At 41.7% G+C, this 18,766-nt stretch overlaps 1 protein-coding gene across 1 annotated transcript in view; it reads right to left on the reverse strand.

Moving 5' to 3' along the window:
• Positions 1 to 18,761, reverse strand: part of CENPK (centromere protein K) — a 50,130-nt gene extending 31,369 nt beyond the window's left edge. Inside the window, exons 1-4 of the mRNA XM_077816936.1 lie at positions 18,667 to 18,761; positions 14,600 to 14,626; positions 5,888 to 6,025; positions 2,072 to 2,128 (exon numbers count right to left, since the gene is read on the reverse strand). Coding sequence (XP_077673062.1) covers positions 2,072 to 2,128; positions 5,888 to 6,025; positions 14,600 to 14,626; positions 18,667 to 18,669 — 225 coding nt within the window. The 5' untranslated portion in view covers positions 18,670 to 18,761. The remainder of the gene's footprint in view (positions 1 to 2,071; positions 2,129 to 5,887; positions 6,026 to 14,599; positions 14,627 to 18,666) is intronic.
• Positions 18,762 to 18,766: the final 5 nt, after the last annotated feature.

Consider the following 18,766-nt stretch of genomic DNA (forward strand, 5'->3'; position numbering starts at 1 on the left):
CACGGTTGGAAGACAGGATACTTGGCTAGATGGACCATTGGTCTGACCCAGTCTGGCCATTCTTATGGTCTGCCAGCACAGTAACAGATAGCACACCCCTAATATGATCAATTTTGTCTGAAAATAAGAAGAAATTTCCTCACAAAAGAGTGGCTCAGACCAGCTGAGTCCAGATTAACTAGCCCATCTACAACATGGAACAAATTGGCTGCCTGAGATTTTGCAGATACTATAGTGAAGGAAAACAATTTTTTCTTTGACTTCTGTACAGGAGTTAAAAAATATAGTAGTTGATGCTACAATCAAGCGGCCCCTGTGCAAGAATTCTACACTCTAACCAGCTTTCCTCTTGCCTCATTTGTTGCATATCATCTGTGAACAAAGGTGTCTAGGGGGTCTTCTCATCAACGGTAGAGGGGAAAAGAATATTATAAAGGCCTACAAAAACCATAAAGAAATTGTCTGTTGGGGGAACAAATTCTCTCAGAGGTCTCTGGAACCTTTCTGGTTCCATTAACCACTGAAAGCAGACCAACATACATGCACAGTCTTCCTTCTCATCTGTCACATGTGGATAGGAGATAAAGCAAAGGTGTTAGCAGGACTAGCCCCTGTGCCTGGAGGGGATGAGAAGGAAACAGAAATGTGCAACCACCAAGACGACTACATCTTCAGCATGTCAAGAAGTGCTATCCTTGTAGTCCCATTTGCTCATTGTCTCACCCTGCAAGCTCAAATACCACGCACATCTCTACATTGAAAGAAGAAAGTGTTTTCTTGAGTTGATGACAGAAAGAAAAAATAATTGCATGGATATTGTAGAAACTTCTTCACACTTCCTAAACTCAAGACCAGAGTTTTGTTTTTATCCCCACAATTAATTTTTATTTATACTGGAGAGATTCCGCCCCCCCCCCCCCCCCGACTTCTACGATGGGAAAACATATTTTATACATTTGTTTCATGAGCTACATTTCCTGACTCTATTTTATATAAATATATGAACTGTGTGTTAAACTATTATTTTATTTCTATTAAGAAGTTGATATATGAAGGTAAAAACAAATTTTAATTAATATGGGTTTTATTCAAGAAATACAGATTCTATTTGTCCAGAAATAATTTTTGTAGCATATTTAATTTTGATTAACAAATGGAACAGTCTGACTGTATTTTATACATCTACTTTGTGTTATTGCATCCTTAAGTAACTTACACATGGAGAATTGTAAAACAGAAGTGTTATTTTGTCAAATACTTGTTCTCCACTCGGCCCAGGATTAGCTCCCCTGGTATTTTACCATTTATAAAACTACTCCTTTCCAGAGCTCTGGGTGCATGAATAAAGTTTATAAAAACATATAACAGATTAGGACTCAACATCCACCTTATGAATGGTCAGAGCTTATCCTACCCTCCCAAACACTATAAGGACCAAGGAGTCCATTCCCACATGCTCAAACTTGCTCCTTTGATGTCCAGTTTCCTAGTTTGTGGCCGCATTACTCAACTATTTCTGCTTCCTTAAAACAGCCATGAACAGGGAGCAGCTGTGGAGCAGAGTTCCCAAGTAAACAGTATTCCCAAGTAAACAGAGCAGACAATAAAATACTTCTATACATAATCTCTCAGGTCGTCGTCCCCTCCCCCCCACCCACCTACCCACAAAAAAAACAACTCAGCACAAGACAAACCTTCCCCAACGAACAGGTCCATTAAAGCCTTCTCCCATTCCTTAGAAATCAACACGCACAAACGGCTGTTAGAAAGACCTGCCTATCCCCATATTTTGCTAGGGACAACATTAAATAGTCAGTCAAGTTGGTTGGCTAGCTTTGCCCATAATCAATTTGGTAAATTTAAATGCAACTTTCCTGCAATTGCTGCATATGAGCATACTCGGAGAGTAAAATGTTCACACATTATTAACTGAGTCAATAAGGATAAAGGAGACTACTTTGTAGAGGGTAAGTGAAGAATGTTAGCCTATTTCCTAAAAAAGCAAGATCATTGGTATTTGTCTGATAGAAAACTAAAAATTGTCCACTCAGTACAGAAAAGATGGACTTACCTGAGCATCTGATTCTGGAAGTGTTTCTATTCCTAGCAGCGTTAGTTTGCTCTGACACTTAGTAGAAAGAGAAAAAAACAGTGATTACTTATCATTCCTTCCCTTTTTAGGCCAGCCAAATTATGATTTAAAATTCCTCCAAAATAATATTGTTGTTTTATAGTTAGAAGTATTAACGTGGCTCCCACATGTTGCCGGAGGCCATGCCTGAGAAGACAATGACAGAATATTTCAACAGCATTCCGACAATAAAGCGATAGGGCTGGGCCTTCACTAACTGAAGAAGTGGAAGCGGAGGCACTAGAAAAAGAGGGTTGGCCACTTGGAAAGAGAGACAATAGCTGGGAAGTGAGCTGTAGCTCACGAAAGCTTATGCTCAAATCAATTTGTTAGTCTCTAAGGTGCCACAAGTACTCCTTTTATTGAGTACAGAGAGAGCTAGCTTACTAGTTTTAACTCTGGGTTTTTTCAGGTCAACTTTTAACTTGAACAGTATCTCTCAAATCAGGGCACTTACTTATTTTTAACCAACCAACAATTTATTAATTCACCCAGTACCACACTGACATACAATCAACAGTAAAATATAGGCAACGCAAATTACCAAGATTCTTATTCCATTCACTTATGGTCAGAAATTCTCAGTTCCTCACACATTTATCATACTTCCAAGAATGCACTTGTCTTTAAGACCCCTTTTAAGAATATGGTTACTACACTTTGACAGGACTGGTCCACACGGGACAAGTTTAGAATATTAAAAGCAACTGATTAAAAATTCTTTTCTATATCTTTTAAGCCAGTGGTTCTCAAACTTTTGTCCTGGTGACCCCCTTTCACATAACAAGCTTCTGAGTGCGACCCCCCCCCCCTTATAAATTAAGAATACTTTTTTTATATTTAACTCTATTATAAATGCTGGAGGTGAAGCAGGGTTTGGGATGGAGGCTGACAGCTCATGACCCTTGATGTAAGTCACAACCTCCAGTTTGAGAACCCGTTTTAGACCAATTTGCATGGACTTATAAAGCAGTTAAAATCTAAAATATGGTTACTTGAGCTCTCGCTAGAGAGTGAAGGCTCAGCAAGATAACCTACAGGCATTTATATTAAAGACCATAAGGGAAAATAGAATCTTTTAAATGAAATCTCAGCACTTCTTTTTATCCTCTTAACCCTGGAATGGGGGAAAGAGTCTTTTCCACCCAGCTGGTTCAGGTGTCAGTTGGATTTAGGATTCTGCAGCTGCTTGTCTTGGGTTCAATAAACTCTCTTGAGCACACGGTAACTTCAGTTTTATATATCCTAATTTCAGGGCTGTCGGAGGGGTCCATCTTCTGATTCCTATTGGACACGTGCCAAATGAGTGCTCAGATTTCAGCTTAGTTTCTCTGCTGCTTCCCTTGGTATCCAGTAGATGGTGTTGGTGTACAAACGCATTTCTTTAATCCCTTTCTTATGGGAGTCTTTTAAAATTGGATTCATTTCACGGATTGTATTTCACTATTTGCCCCTATTATCAATTGGGCTCCCCCCCCTAAGCATTTTCTTTTAATATACCAGTTATACCCTGGTTTATATTTTTTAACATTTCGTCTTCCTTGTGACACACAATTTCTATTACTGTTAGAGTGCAACAATTATTTACAATGAAAACCAACAAAATCCTTATCTCTTAAATTTGGAGGACATAGATGTAACTCACAATGCAAACAAATGTGCAGATTCTAATCTGGGGTGAAAGAGCTGTTCATGGTATATTTGATTTACAAGAAACAAGTTTACAGATAGTTTGGGATTGAAATACTGCATAGGAAAGCAGCATATGACTCTTGCTTGGTAACTTGGAGATTTTTTTTAAACTAGGTTGGGAGGGAGAAAGAGGTTTATATACATGCAAATTATGAGAGATTTTTGCCTTTGTGATTGACAATATCCTCATTTAGAGAGACAAGGTGGGTGAGAATATCTTTTATTGGACCAACTTCTATTGGTGAAAGAGACAAGCTTTCAAGCCACGCAGAGCTCTTTTTCAGGTCTCATATGCTCATTTAGTCATTTTAGTTTCTATAGTTGAGGGGAATGCCCGACGTTGGCGGACGCATGGGCCCTTGGACAAAGTTTCCTATTGTCTTCATAGGTGGACTCCAGTAAGGGAAAAACAGGTGCATAATATTCCAAAAAGTTAGTAATGGGCCTACAGCATCTTTCACTATTAAACTATATGTCAGTTTCCCCTGAGAATTGCATATTTTCTCCCAAACACTGCATGGACTCAAGCGATGGTTTCGAAACTTCATCCTTAATGTTTTGGAAATAAATAATAAAACATATTATATTTTGCTATGCAATAAAGGGTGCAAATGATTATAAAATAAATGGAATGTTAGATGATAAACTACACAATCTGAGCAGGTAATGTGCCAATCATTAGCTCTCTAGAATTACCTGATACAGCATATACATGCATTAGTTATGTTATGTCTAAAAAAAGGAGAAAGAAAGCGGTATCTGCAGCTACCAACTTCCATCAAAAACTGTGTGCAAGCATTTCCTTTATTGTGCTAAAGAGGTTGGGAAATCATTACACTGAACATCTTTGGTGCTGTGTAATCTAAACTGATAAAATTTTTGGATTCTCCTCCGGTTTGAAAAATTGGTGGCAAGAGATCACATCATCCTGGATAAACATTTTTGATATTTCTGTCGATAGTTAGGAAGAGTACTTGATAAAGCAAGAGACATTAGCCTCTGCAGCTTGTTTAATCCCAAGTAATGCACCATGCCAACTTATGCACATAGTAAAGAATCTTACAAAAAAAAAGGAAGTCCTAGAATACACTTATGATTAGACATTAATTCTTTATGTACAGCCTCAAATATTTACATACAATAAAATAAATATGTTAATGTTAAATGTAAGTCACAAGTATTTAAACCATTTTTAATTTTGACTTTTTAAAGAGGTGCTTCCTGTTTCAAAAATGTCAATAACTGAGCAAAAATGACTGAAGAAAATACTGCAAGTAGTTCTTGAACTAAAACTGACAGCACAAATTATTCATGTGAATTAGTTACATTATAGTTTTATTTGTCTTATTACCAGTACACAGTACTCAAAATAATATACTGTTGTGTATGAATACTACATAAAATCCTGTTAAGCCATTCAGAATCAAAGTACCATAATTTAGAACATAACTGTTCCTTTCACATCCAATTGAATAAGAATGGGTGTCTTAGCATCTTGCAGAATGTATAGTGATTCCTCAAAACCATTAAAAATCAGACAGGGATTCTGCCTTTTTTTTTTTTTTTTAAATAAAGTAACAATAAAAATGTGGATAGGCAGCAGAGTTTAATGGTTAAGGCATTGGATTGGAAGTCAGAAAACCTGAATTCTATTCCTGGTGTTGCCACTGATCTTTGGCAATTAATGTCACCGCTCTGTGAACCTCTGCTACCCTCTGTCTATCTCTCATCTACTTAGTATTTGTACAATGTCTAGCACAGCCTCTAGCACAATGGAGTCCCAATCTCAACTGGGCCCACTAAGCACTAATTCAATACAAATAATAATAGTTAATATTTTTATTTGTTTTTAAACTTTCACTATATTCCATTTTGTTAATCTAAAATAGACATATCAATACTGCAAACAAAAATTCACATTATAATGGATCCCTCAGTGCCATTTACACTTTCATTTTTGGCCTGTATTTTGTATTATTTTCTCCCAGAGTCTTCTCTGTGTAGAATACATGCCTTTGAAGAGGACATACAATAAACTTAGTCTATTAGTAATGATATGCATACCTCTTCCATCTGCCTCCATATCTCCTCACATTCATCCAAGAGTTCTTCTTTGGCATCTGTAGAACACACTATATTACTGGTGATTGTTGGAGCCAGATCATGTTGGTATGACAACATATGTTTTGCCAATTTCTCAGCCTATGAACAAGCAGAAAATAATTGTCATCGTATGGAAATGAAATAATTAGAAGAGGATAGAGAATCATATCCACAGCAAAACAGGGAAAACAGTATGATTTTTCTTAACCCTTCAGTTATTAACACTTAATAGAAATTCTGGGCTGTGTACAAACGTTCATTAAAAGCAATTAGCTCTATTAGTGAACTAGAATTTTAAAACAAACAAAGCACTAATATGTTGAGGTTCCCTCATAGACCTTTTCCTTTGGCTTATTCAGAACACTTTGTCAGTTCCGGGAGAAGACTTCATCCAGTTCTCTGGGATCCAAAAAACTCAGTTCAACTACAGATTTCACCACGCAGGTATCTTTATCTGGCATATTGCAAAGCTACACTGAGCTGATTAGACTCAAGAGGATACCACACTTCCCAAGTTATGCAGAAAATCTCTTCCTTTATACCAATTTAGACATTACATTGCATTTACTATACACTGCATCACATGTGTGCAGCATGCTTTAACCATACATTGTCCACATTCGACCTCATCTCTACATTTCAAACTTATGTCCAGGGAACCATTTCCTAACAATGTGTGTTCTCCCTCTTAGCTGGCTCAAATATTCTCTTTTTAGCATGATCTTTTAATTTATCTTATTTAGCACAAACATTCTGTTTTCAGGTTTCAGAGTAACAGCCGTGTTAGTCTGTCTTTGCAAAAAGAAAAGGAGTACTTGTGGCACCTTAGAGACTAACCAATTTATTTGAGCATGAGCTTTCGTGAGCTACAGCTCACTTCATCGGATGCATACCGTGGAAACTGCAGTAGACATTATATACACATAGAGACCATGAAACAATACCCCCTCCCACCCCACTGTCCTGCTGGTAATAGCTTATCTAAAGTGATCATCAAGTTGGGCCATTTCCAGCACAAATCCAGGTTTTCTCACCCTCCGCCCCCCCCCCCCACACACACACACAAACTCACTCTCCTGCTGGTAATAGCCCATCCAAAGTGACCACTCTCTTCACAATGTGTATGATAATCAAGGTGGGTCATTTCTAGCACAAATCCAGGTTCTCTCACTCCCTCACCCCCCTCCAAAAACCACACACACAAACTCACTCTCCTGCTGGTAATAGCTTATCAAAAGTGACCACTCTCCCTACAATGTGCATGATAATCAAGGTGGGCCATTTCCAGCACAGATCCAGGTTTTCTCACCCCCCCACCCCCATACACACACAAACTCACTCTCCTGCTGGTAATAGCTCATCCAAAGTGACCACTCTCCCTACAATGTGCATGGTAAGCAAGGTGGGTCATTTCCAGCACAGATCCAGGCTCTCTCACTCCCTGCCCCCGGGAACACACACATAAACTCACTCTCCTGCTGGCAATAGCTCATCCAAACTGACCACTCTCCAAGTTTAAATCCAAGTTTAACCAGAACGTCGGGGGGGGGGGGGCGGTAGGAAAATGCAAGGGGAAATAGGCTACCTTGCATAATGACTTAGCCACTCCCAGTCTCTATTTAAGCCTAAATTAATAGTATCCAATTTGCAAATGAATTCCAATTCAGCAGTTTCTCGCTGGAGTCTGGATTTGAAGTTTTTTTGTTGTAAGATAGTGACCTTCATGTCGGTGATTGCGTGACCAGAGAGATTGAAGTGTTCTCCGACTGGTTTATGAATGTTATAATTCTTGACATCTGATTTGTGTCCATTGATTCTTTTACGTAGAGACTGTCCAGTTTGACCAATGTAAATGGCAGAGGGGCATTGCTGGCACATGATGGCATATATCACATTGGTGGATGTGCAGGTGAACGAGCCTCTGATAGTGTGGCTGATGTTATTAGGCCCTGTGATGGTGTCCCCTGAATAGATATGTGGGCACAGTTGGCAACGGGCTTTGTTGCAAGGATAGGTTCCTGGGCTAGTGGTTCTGTTGTGTGGTATGTGGTTGTTGGTGAGTATTTGCTTCAGGTTGCGGGGCTGTCTGTAGGCAAGGACTGGCCTGTCTCCCAAGATTTGTGAGAGTCTGTTTTCGGTTTAATGATCTGCTTATCTCCCTAATTCTATCCTCCAAGAAATAAGGCCTCCCTTCATGTGTTAATTACTCACATCAGGCGAGGCCTCAGTTACATACTATAGCTATATATTGTATTCTAACACAAAATTCCTATTTTTCAAAGTTGCTTGACGTCATCTGTCCTCATGTTTTCCTTTCTCTTCTGTTGGGAGACTTTATTAATGAAACAATGAGATGGTAACAACAGGTGAACACCTACAAAAAGGTATTTTTTTCTTCCTCAGAACTGAAATAACCACAAACCTCTAAGTGCCATAGTATTACAGAACACGAGGTGACCTGAACTCTGGATTCCCATAACATCTACATATTTCACCTTTTGATAGCATTTAGTATAGCCACCACAAAATCTTCAGGGACAATAATTGCTACAAAAATACACAATAATCACCACACTAGAGAGTAATGTGATAGTTATATATGCCCTAATAATCAAGAGGATGAGAATTATGCTAGTCTGGTTCAGCAACACATGAAGCCAGAACTGTTTCAGCCTAACAGAGTTGAGGGGAAGGATGGAACGAGACTGAGGCCTGGTCTACGCTACAAAGTTAGGTTGACATATGCTGCATTAGGTCGAGTTAATGTATGTGTCTACTGTCTACACTACCGAGACCCTTCCACCGACCTAAAAGGCCTGTGAAGTTGACTTCTGTACTCCACCTCTGCGAGAGGCATAATGCTTAAGTCGACATCCACACGTTGACATGGGGATAGCGTAGACACTGCACTGTGTAATTCGAATGAATTGGCTTCCAGAAGGTGTCCCACAATGCTCTGCTGTGACTGCTCTGGAAAGCACTTTCAACTCCACTGCACTTCAGCCAGGTAGACAGGAAACAGCCGTCCCCCTGTTAAAGCCCCAGGAACTTTTGAATTTTTGTTTCCTGTTTAATTGGCGTGGAGAGCTTGTCAGCACAGCTGACCATGGATGCTCACAGCCGCAAACATGCTCCAGCATGGAGCACACAGGAGGTGGTGGATCTTATTGCTGTGTGGGAAAAAGAGTCTGTGGAGGCAGAGCTCCGATCCAGCAGAAGAAACGCTAACATCTATGCCAAAATTGCACAGAGCTTGGGGGGAAAGGGCTACACCAGGGACACACAGCAGTGCTGCGTGAAAATAAAGGAGCTTTGGCAAGCATTCCAGAAGACAAGGGAGGCGAACAGTTGCTCTGGTTCTGAGCCATAGACATGCCGCTTCTATGAGGAACTGCATGCGATTCTTGGCAGCGACTCCACCACTAACCCAAAACGCTTCGTGGATACTTCCCAGGAGCCCCGGGAAACAATGAGGAGGACATTGTTGAAGAGGAAGAGGAGAAGGAGGAAGAGGCAAATGCATGGCAGGGAAGTGGAGGATCCATTCTCCCCGACAGCCAAGAACTTTTTTTTAATTCTGGAGTCCATCCCCACACAGGACCAATTGTTGGCAGAGCATGATGCCGTGGAAGGCACCTCTGGTGAGTACACATTTTCAATCAAACTGTAGAGGTTACATGATATTATTGTTAATGCTGAATCTGAATAAAAAAATTGGGATAGTGGTTATCAGTGGCCACTGCAGCTATGCAGAGGGTGCTCTCCCAAAAAGACTGTTTATGTACATGGGGATGGCCCTGGAATCCTCCACAGAGATCTCTAGGAAGCTTTCATGTAGTTACTCTTCAATTCTTTGCAGAAGGTTTCTGGGAAGAGCTGCCTCATTTCATGCACCACGGTAGGACACTTTCCTGTGCCACTCCAGTATTAACTCTTCTGGCATCATTGTGGCACACAGCAGTGCAGCATAAAGACCACGTCTGTACTCAGACACTTGCAGCATCTGCTCCCTTGCTGCCTCTGTTACCCTCAGGAGAGCAATATCGCATATGATTACCTGGGGGAAAGTGGAAAGTTTTAAATGCTAGTCCTTAAACCAGAAGTAATTCAATAAGTAATCCGCCTGTTTGGTGAATTCTGGGTCACACAACCACGCTTTCCCGAGCATGCCCTGGTTGTGGTTGGAAGGGATCACCACATATTGCAGCCAGCATTTTAAAAAGGGGTGGAGGGGGGACCACCACGATGCTTCCTGTTTGTCTCCCTTCCACCCCAACCCGGTGCTGCTTTTGTAACAAACTATTTGTGGGGCTTTATGCTGGTGCCTGTCCTCAAGTACCATCCAGGTTGCTATGGGAAAGGGGGCTGTGCTGAGGTTGGAACCATTGATCCCAAGGATGTCTCAACAAAAGCTGCAGCACAAGACCTCTTGCCCATGCCTGATGGCCTCACTCACCATGGCTGTAGCAGCAAACTGACTCTTGCAGTAGCCAGCGGTTCTGATTATGTTGTGGCCTGTAGGGAAGTACACTGAGGGGTGTTTCTTTTATAAAAAGATTTAACCTTGCCCCAGAAACAAACATATGCACTGTCAATGCTACCCTGGTGCTTTGTATTCTTTGCAGCTGAAACCTTGTCCATGCGCCTACGCAAACTGGAACAGAGACGTTCCCAGATTAAAAGGCAGAAAAAGAAGACTGGGGAGGACATGTTCAATGAGTTAACGCATGCCTCTGAGAATGACAAGACGGAGCTCAGTGAATGGAGGATTGCACTGTCTGCACAATGACCACAAGGACAGGAGAGCATGCAGGGAACACGAGCGTGACACACAGGACAAGATGGTACGGATTATGAGGGAGCAAACAGACATGTTGAGGTGTCTGGCTGAGGTTCAAGAAAGGCAGCTGGACAGTAGAGAACCACTGCAGCCTATGCTAAATCTGCTGCCATCATTGCCAAGTTCCATATCCACCTCTCCCAGATGTCCTAGAATGAGGGGTGGGGGAAGAGTCCGGTTCCCCTTGCAATGAACTCCAGGGGAGGGTACAAGGATCAGAAGGCACCCATTCCCACACCTTTGATTGTTATTGCAATGCAATTGTAAGCAAGCTGTCCTTGTCTCTCCCCCCACGTGTTATCAGCCTTTTGCCCCAGGTTATTTTACTTTTCTTTGCTGTCTCTCAGTCTTTGTGAGCACAATAAAAATTAATGGATTGAGGAGAAAAGGCTCTTTATTCATTCAGCACGCTGTGGTTAGCTGGATGTAGTTTACCGGGGAGTACATGCAATGAAGGGGACATCTTGGTAAAGAACAACACACATAAGTGTCACATTACTGTGAGTCATTCATGAAATGAAACTAGTTATCAAAGCCTCACGAAGACGCAGTGCTCCTCAATGTGCTCTTCTTATTGCCCTGGTGTCTGGCTGCTCAAAATTGGCTGCCAGAAGATCTGCCTCAATCCTCCACCCCACCGGAAACTTTTCTCCCTTTGTTTCACAGATATTACGGAGCACACAGCAACAACAATGGGATATTGCTTTCACTGAGGTCTAACCTAGTAAGCAAACTATGCCAGCAGGCTTTTAAACATCCAAAGGCACATTCCACCACCATTCTGCACTTGCTCAGGCTATGGTCGAACCGCTGCTTACTGCTACCCAGGCTGCCTGTGTACAGCTTCATGAGCCATGGGAGCAAGCAGTAGGTTGGGTCCCCCAGGATCATGATTGGCATTTCAACATCCCCAACTGTTATTTTGCAGTCTGGAAAGAAAGTTCCTTCTTGCAGCTTTCTGAACACACCAGAGTTTCTAAAGATTTGTGCATCATACCCCTTTCCCGACCATCCCACTTTGATGTCAGTGAAGGCCCCTGTGATCCACCAGCGCCTGCAACACCATTGAGAAATACCTCTTTTAGTTTATGTAGTCTTTGGCAAGATGGTCTGGTGCCAAGATAGGATATGCGTTCCGTCTATCGCCCCACCACAGTTAGGGAACCCCATCATGGCAAAACCATCCACTATGTCCTGCATGTTGCTGAGAGTCATTATCTTTCTTAGCAGACGTCTATTGATTGCCCTGGAAACTTGGATCACAACATACCCCACGGTAGATTTACCCACTCCAAATTGATTCCCCACTGACCAGTAGCAGTCTGGCGTTGGAAACTTCCACAGTTGTTACCACTCGCCCCTCAACTGTCAGATCATCACTCATTTTAGTATTGCTGTGCTTGAGGGCTAGGGAAAAGCTCTTCGCACAGCTCCATGAAAGTGGCCTTACACATTCAAAGGCTTCTGCAGCCACTGTTCATCATCCCATAGCTGCATAACTATGCAGTCCCACCAGTCAGTGCTGGTTTCCCGGGCCCAGAAGCAGCGCTCCACTGTGTCAAGGTGATGAGTGACTATCACCAGCATCTGCGAATTGCTCCGCTCCATAGCTTCCAGCAGGGGTGCTTGCGTGGCATCAGATTGTTCCACTTGGCGGCTCCTGCTTCAGCTGAGCAAATACCGCAGGATAAAGCGTGAGGTGTCTGTAATGCTCACAATGACAGTGTACAGTTGAGCAGGGTCCATGCTTGCTGTGCGATGGCATCTGCGCAGGTAACCCAGGCTTAGGAAAAAAGGCGCGAAAAAGGCTTAGTTCGTTCGCCATTGATTTCAGGGAGGGAGGGACAAGATTAGGTAAGTGCAATGTAGAATCACAGACTTTAAGGTCAGAAGGGATCGTTATGATAGTCTAGTCTGATCTCCTGCACAACGCAGGCCACAGAATCTCACTCACCCACTCCTGTGACAAACCCCTAACCTATGTCTGAGCTACTGAAGTCCTCAAATCGTGGTTTAAAGACTTCGAGGTGCAGAGAATCCTTCAGCAAGTGACCAGTGCTCCATGCTACAGAGGAAGGCGAAAAACCCCCAGGGCCTCTGCCAATCTGCCCTGGAGGAAAATTCCTTCCCGACACCAAATATGGCGATCAGCTAAACCCTGAGCATGTGGGCAAGACTCACCAGACAGACACCCAGGAAAGAATTCTCTGTAGTAACTCAATCCCACTGCATCTAATATCCCATGACAGGCCATTGGGCATATCTACCGCTAATAGCTGAAGATCAGTTAATTGTAAAATTAGGCTATCCCATCATATCATCCCTTCCATAAACTTATCAAGCTTAGTCTTGAAGCCATATGTCTTTTGCCCCCACTGCTTCCCTTGGAAGGCTGTTCCAGAACTTCACTCCCCTGATGGTTAGAAACCTTCGTCTAATTTCAAGTCTAAACTTCCTGGTCGCCAGTTTATATCCATTTGTTCTTGAATCCACATTGGTACTGAGCTTAAGTAATTCTTCTCCCTCTGTGATATTTATCCCTCTGATATATTTATAGAGAGCAATCATATCTCCCCTCAGCCTTCTTTTGGTTAGGCTAAACAAGCCAAGCTCTTTGAGTCTCCTTTCATAAGACAGGTTTTCCATTCCTCTGATCATCCTAGTAGCCCTTCTCTGTACCTGTTCCAGTTTGAATTCATCTTTCTTAAACATGGGAGACCAGAACTGCACACAATATTCCAGATGAGGACTCTAATGCCATGTTCCCATAACCACCCGTGCAAATGTTTTGGTCCCAAGGGGCACTGCAAGCCTAACCCAACATTCCGCTCGGCTCCAGGCACTGTGGGATAGCTACCCACAATGCAGCGCTCCATGAGTCAATGCCAGCCCTACTAGTGAGAATGTGCTCCACCAACACAAAGAGCATAGTGAGGACATGCAAAATTGACTTGTTTAATTGGAGGCTCAATGTCGACTTAACTAAAATCGACCTAATTTTGTACCGTAGATATATCCTGAGTCTTGGATCTTGGTTTGACATCCTATTTGACTTTGGGCACTTCATGTGCGCCTAGTCCTGTTAACTCCTATGCATAACTAACTTTGTGCACATGGGAATTCTCAATGAGCTCAGGTCTACACACAAAGATAAAGTTACTCATCTACGTAAGTGTTTGAAGGATCAAGGCCTTAATCTCTGTGCTTCAATTTCCCATTTGTAAAATGGGAAGCATTACTAATACTTTCCTACTTCACAAGAATGCTGTGAGGACAGAAAATATTACTAATCTTCACATTTTTGAATGAATGAAAACATGTACTTTGCCCTTTATAAAAAAGTTAGGTAAAACAAATAATTATACTGTTATAAAATGTCTAAAATCCAGGAGTGAGATTACTCAGTAAGAAACTGAGAGCAAAAACAATTGCTGTTCTTTTTTAAAACACTTCAATGGACACCAGGTTTAAAAATAAAATATGGATTTAGTTTTCCCTACAAAGATAATTTCATAAGTAAAAACTAGTGAACGTGATCATGAGATTTATAGTCCTCTTGGAAGGGTAAACAAATTCAATGGCAACATAAAAATATACATGAGTTTAAAATAATAAATTTTAAACTTGTGATTTATAAGACCATTTCTATTATTATTATTATTATTTTCTATAATAAATCTATCCCAAGTTTTTAAAGCTGAACTACCTGACAGAAATTGCCTCTAATTTCTTCAAGGAACATTTTCTTTAAACTTAGCTTAATGTAGAACAGCCACAAACAATGTACTTAAATTTAACAAATAACCTAATGAATGAATCAAAAGCGTACATACCTCCTTTAAAAGTTCATCTTGTTTATCCTATAACAAAAGCGCAAAAAATAAGTTATATTGACTACCAAATTTTTTTAAATATCTATTTCTTTTATGATATATGACTTGTGACAAAGCTAACAATCTTTCTGTGTTGCTTCATATGACATTCTTTTGGCTCAGCTAGTTGAGTTCAAGTCTATATCCACTGTACTTTAATAATTATTTAGGCCTAGATCCTCTGTGTGTTCCACGCAGGCAGACCCCTGCAGCCATGCAGAACCACATTAGCTTCAACCAGGCTTCTTCGGGACATAGGGGCCACTTACACTGAATAACTTGCAGGACTGAGGGGTGGGTTTCACTGCCTTCATACAAGCATATATCCTGAATCAGATTCAGAATTCTGTATTCTTACTCTGAATGCCAAAATAAAGGAAGACTATGTGGGAGAAGTATGTCAGTCAGAAAGCAGTGACAATAATTGAAAGGAAGTACCAGGAACATGTTTTTAAAATATACAAGACCATTCCCAAACTATTTGTAGAACACTGCAGCTTTCAAACAATTAAAAAATCGAGACATGGAGCTGCTTCTACCCTCTCCTACAAACAGAAGATAACTGGTGTTACCTCCCAATAGTCTTGTTAAATTCCAGACACAGATTTTTAGAAAGGAAAGGAAACAGCTTCAGAATTATTAGCATGCATACATACAAATCTCCTGTGTATTAACAGGGTTCTTAAGTAGCAGGTTTGAACACAGAAAAGCTTGTGACCAAAACAACACTGATGATGATGATAAAACAAAAACACCCCACACCAACCTTAAGACAGACTAAATGAGAAATGCAAATAGTTTGCCTTGGCTAGGATCTGCTCTAATCTTACATAGCAAAAGAGAATTCTCAGTATTCTTCTCTAAATACATTTGGCAGTATGGAAATTTGGTAAAATAATCTAACAACCCTACATTCTTCAATATCGAAAAAGCAGGTAGAGTAACAAAATAACAGTGACACTAAACTTTGGAAAAGGAGATTTCAGTAAAATGATAGTCAAAATGGCTCTAAAGCTAAAAGTAAAACATGTAAAATCCCTAGAAGTGGCTTGGATAGAATCTCAGAAGTTATTACCGTGAAACGAAAAGGAAATAGGAAGGCAAGGTTCAGTGGAAATGTTCAAGAGACTACTTGAGCAAAACAGAAGTCCTGCAAAATTTAGAAATCTGCCTTTAGCGAAGCCAATAAACTAAATCAGCATTTCTCAACTGCAGCCACTAGAGGACTTTTTTTGCTGCCATGACAGTCTCCAAAGCATGGGCAGAGATTGGAGGGAAGTGGCAAAGCATAGCCCCTCCCTGCAGCGCCCAGTTGTTGCTCCTGAATAGCTGTTACAAAGGCCAGTGAGATCTGCCACCTTGGTGTTTCGTGGCAGCCGGGATCAGCACCCTGCAGCCTCCTCAGGGACTCTGGACAGCCCCACTGGGACTCATTGGGCTGGTGTGCACAGTGCCGGAGGTGGCTCTCGTCAGTGGAGATGGCTGCATTTGGTCGCTAGGGTGTTCCTCTGGACAGGTCCCCTGCTCCCGCCCAGCTGGGGAACACGGAGACTGGGACTTCGCAGGTGGCCAATGAGTTCCCAACCCATGTTCCCAAGGGAGGACTGTCACTGAAAGTCTGGGGGAGGCAGGGACAGAGAGACAGGTCAGTACTTCCCCCACCTACAGTCACACTCGTTGTTTACAGTTGCTGTAGCTACCACAGCAGCTCAACAGCTGTGGACTGCTGCAGGACTTGGAAGCTCCCTGACAGGGTAAGGGCTCCCACTTATGATACGCTCCGAGCACAAGAATAGGAGCACAGTCCACATGCACTGAATTGGGAGTTTACTTCTTACTGCCTTCCAACTACATGAATAAATTACAATGATGTGGACGTGTATATGTGCATTTTTGTTTTTCCTAAAGTATTTTAGCAAAAATTGTCAGAGCAGCCACCAGCAAGAGTTGGTAGCTGCACTCTGAGGACACCAAAAAATTTGTTGCGAGAACCCGTGAACTAGAATAGCTAATACCAGCTGTAATTGATAAGAAGGGAAATTATATATACCAAACTGGAGTTTGAAGAGCAAATAACTAAAGATGTAAAAACTAACGAGCAAAATAAGGACCTTGCTGAGAAACTAAATGATTTCCTTGCATCAGTCTTCACCACCATGAATGTTGGGGAGATTCCTCCTCTGGATCTACTCTTTCATGATAACAAAGATGAGGTATTCGCAGAAAATGGAGGTAACAGAAGAAGAGGTAACTGAGCAAATTGATAATTTTAAATGCAGTAAATCACCAGGCCTAGATGGTATACATCCAAGTATGAAGTAGCTGATACTAACAAAAATATTTAATCTTTCATTAAAAACAGTCATTCTTCTAGACGATTGGAAGATAGAATGTTTGCTATCTATATTTTTAAAAAGCTCAAGGGGTGCTGCAGAGTTTTATGGACCTGTAAGCTTTTCATCTGTACCTGAAAAATTAGTAGAATCCTTACATTTAAAAAAAGAGTAACAAATCATCTGGAAGTTCAGGATCTGATATGTTCTAACCAGTATGGATTCAGCAAACAAAAATTATGCCTGATTCATTTCTTAGAATTCTTTGAATGTGTCAATAATGTAGTAGGTAAAGGAGAACAAGTTGACAATTTATTTATAATTCCAAAAGGCCTCCAACAAGATCCTGCACCAGAATCTCCTAAAAAAATTAAATCTTGGGGTTAGAGACAAAGTACTAGCTTGGATCAAAAACCAATTAGGAGGCATAAAGCAAAAATAGGATTTTCAACACAGCAAAGGGTTAACAGCAGGGTGCTTCAAGATTTTGTACAAGTTTAATATATTTATTAATGATCTGTAAAGAGGGATGAATAGCGAGATAGCAAAATTTGCAGAAGACACAAAGCTATTGTTTAGTCAGGACCAGAAAGGAACTTTAGTGACCTAAACAAGGTAGGTGAATCATCAGTGAATCAGCAACTCGATGGGAAATGAAATTTAATGTGAACAATGAAAAGTAATGCACATTGGATGGAAAAATTTAACCACTCTTTCACCTTACGGGTGCATCAATAAACTATATCAATCTAAGAAAGGAACCGGGGGGTTATTACAGAAAGTTCAATGAAAATCTCTGCTCAATTCAGTCAAAAAAAACAACAAGATATTATAATGCGTAAGGAGTGGCATGGAGAATACTACCTAAAATTTTATAATAGATAAATCAATGCTGTGAACTTCACAGAATACTGCCCGCAGTACTGATCACCCCATCTCAAAAAGAACATTGTTTAACTAGAGAAAGGTCGGAGAAGAGCATAGAAAATGATTAAAGGCCTGGAAAAAAACTCTCATATGAAGAAAGAAAAGGCGTACTTGTGGCACCTTAGAGACTAACCAATTTATCTGAGCATTAGCTTTCGTGAGCTACAGCTCACTTCATCGGATGCATCACGAAAGCTTATGCTCAAATAAATTGGTTTGTCTCTAAGGTACCACAAGTACTCCTTTTCTTTTTGCGAATGCAGACTAACACGGCTGTTACTCTGAAACCTCTCATATGAAGAGACTGAAAAAAACCCTTTGTCCATCCAAGATAGAAAAGTTTAATGCTTATGCAACTTACGGTGGGGAGGCTGGACTGAGCCTGTAAAAACCAAGGCCTCCTTTGCTTTGCATGGACTTAAAAGCAAGCCCGTGTCCTTTGCCCCCTCCCACCGTACTGCTGCACGTCAGTGGTGTGTTTACACACCTCATGAGGTAGGTGCTGCGGCGGGGGGCTACAGCCCCAAAGCCGCCTTGGCAGCCCCGGCGACGCAGGGCGGTGGGGAGGGGCCACCCATAGCGATGGAAACAGACAGCCTGGGAGCAGCGGGGCGGGTGAGCGGTTACCGGCTCTCCCAGAGAGCGGCCCCCTAGGCATAGCCCCCTTCTGCGGCCTTTGGGGGAGTTAACGGGGACTCAGTTGCCGGGGGCAACTGAAGCGCAGACACTCAGACAGGCACCCTAAGGGTGGGGGAAACAGCCCGTTACCATGGCGAGCTCCGGCCCCCTCCAGTCCTCACGGCGACCTGAGCGGGTTCCGACGCGCGTCTCAATCTGCGCGCGCTCCACTCTCACTGGTTGTGTCCGG

The sequence above is a fragment of the Eretmochelys imbricata genome, chromosome 5 (assembly GCF_965152235.1).
Source record: "Eretmochelys imbricata isolate rEreImb1 chromosome 5, rEreImb1.hap1, whole genome shotgun sequence".
NCBI lineage: Eukaryota > Metazoa > Chordata > Testudines > Cheloniidae > Eretmochelys > Eretmochelys imbricata.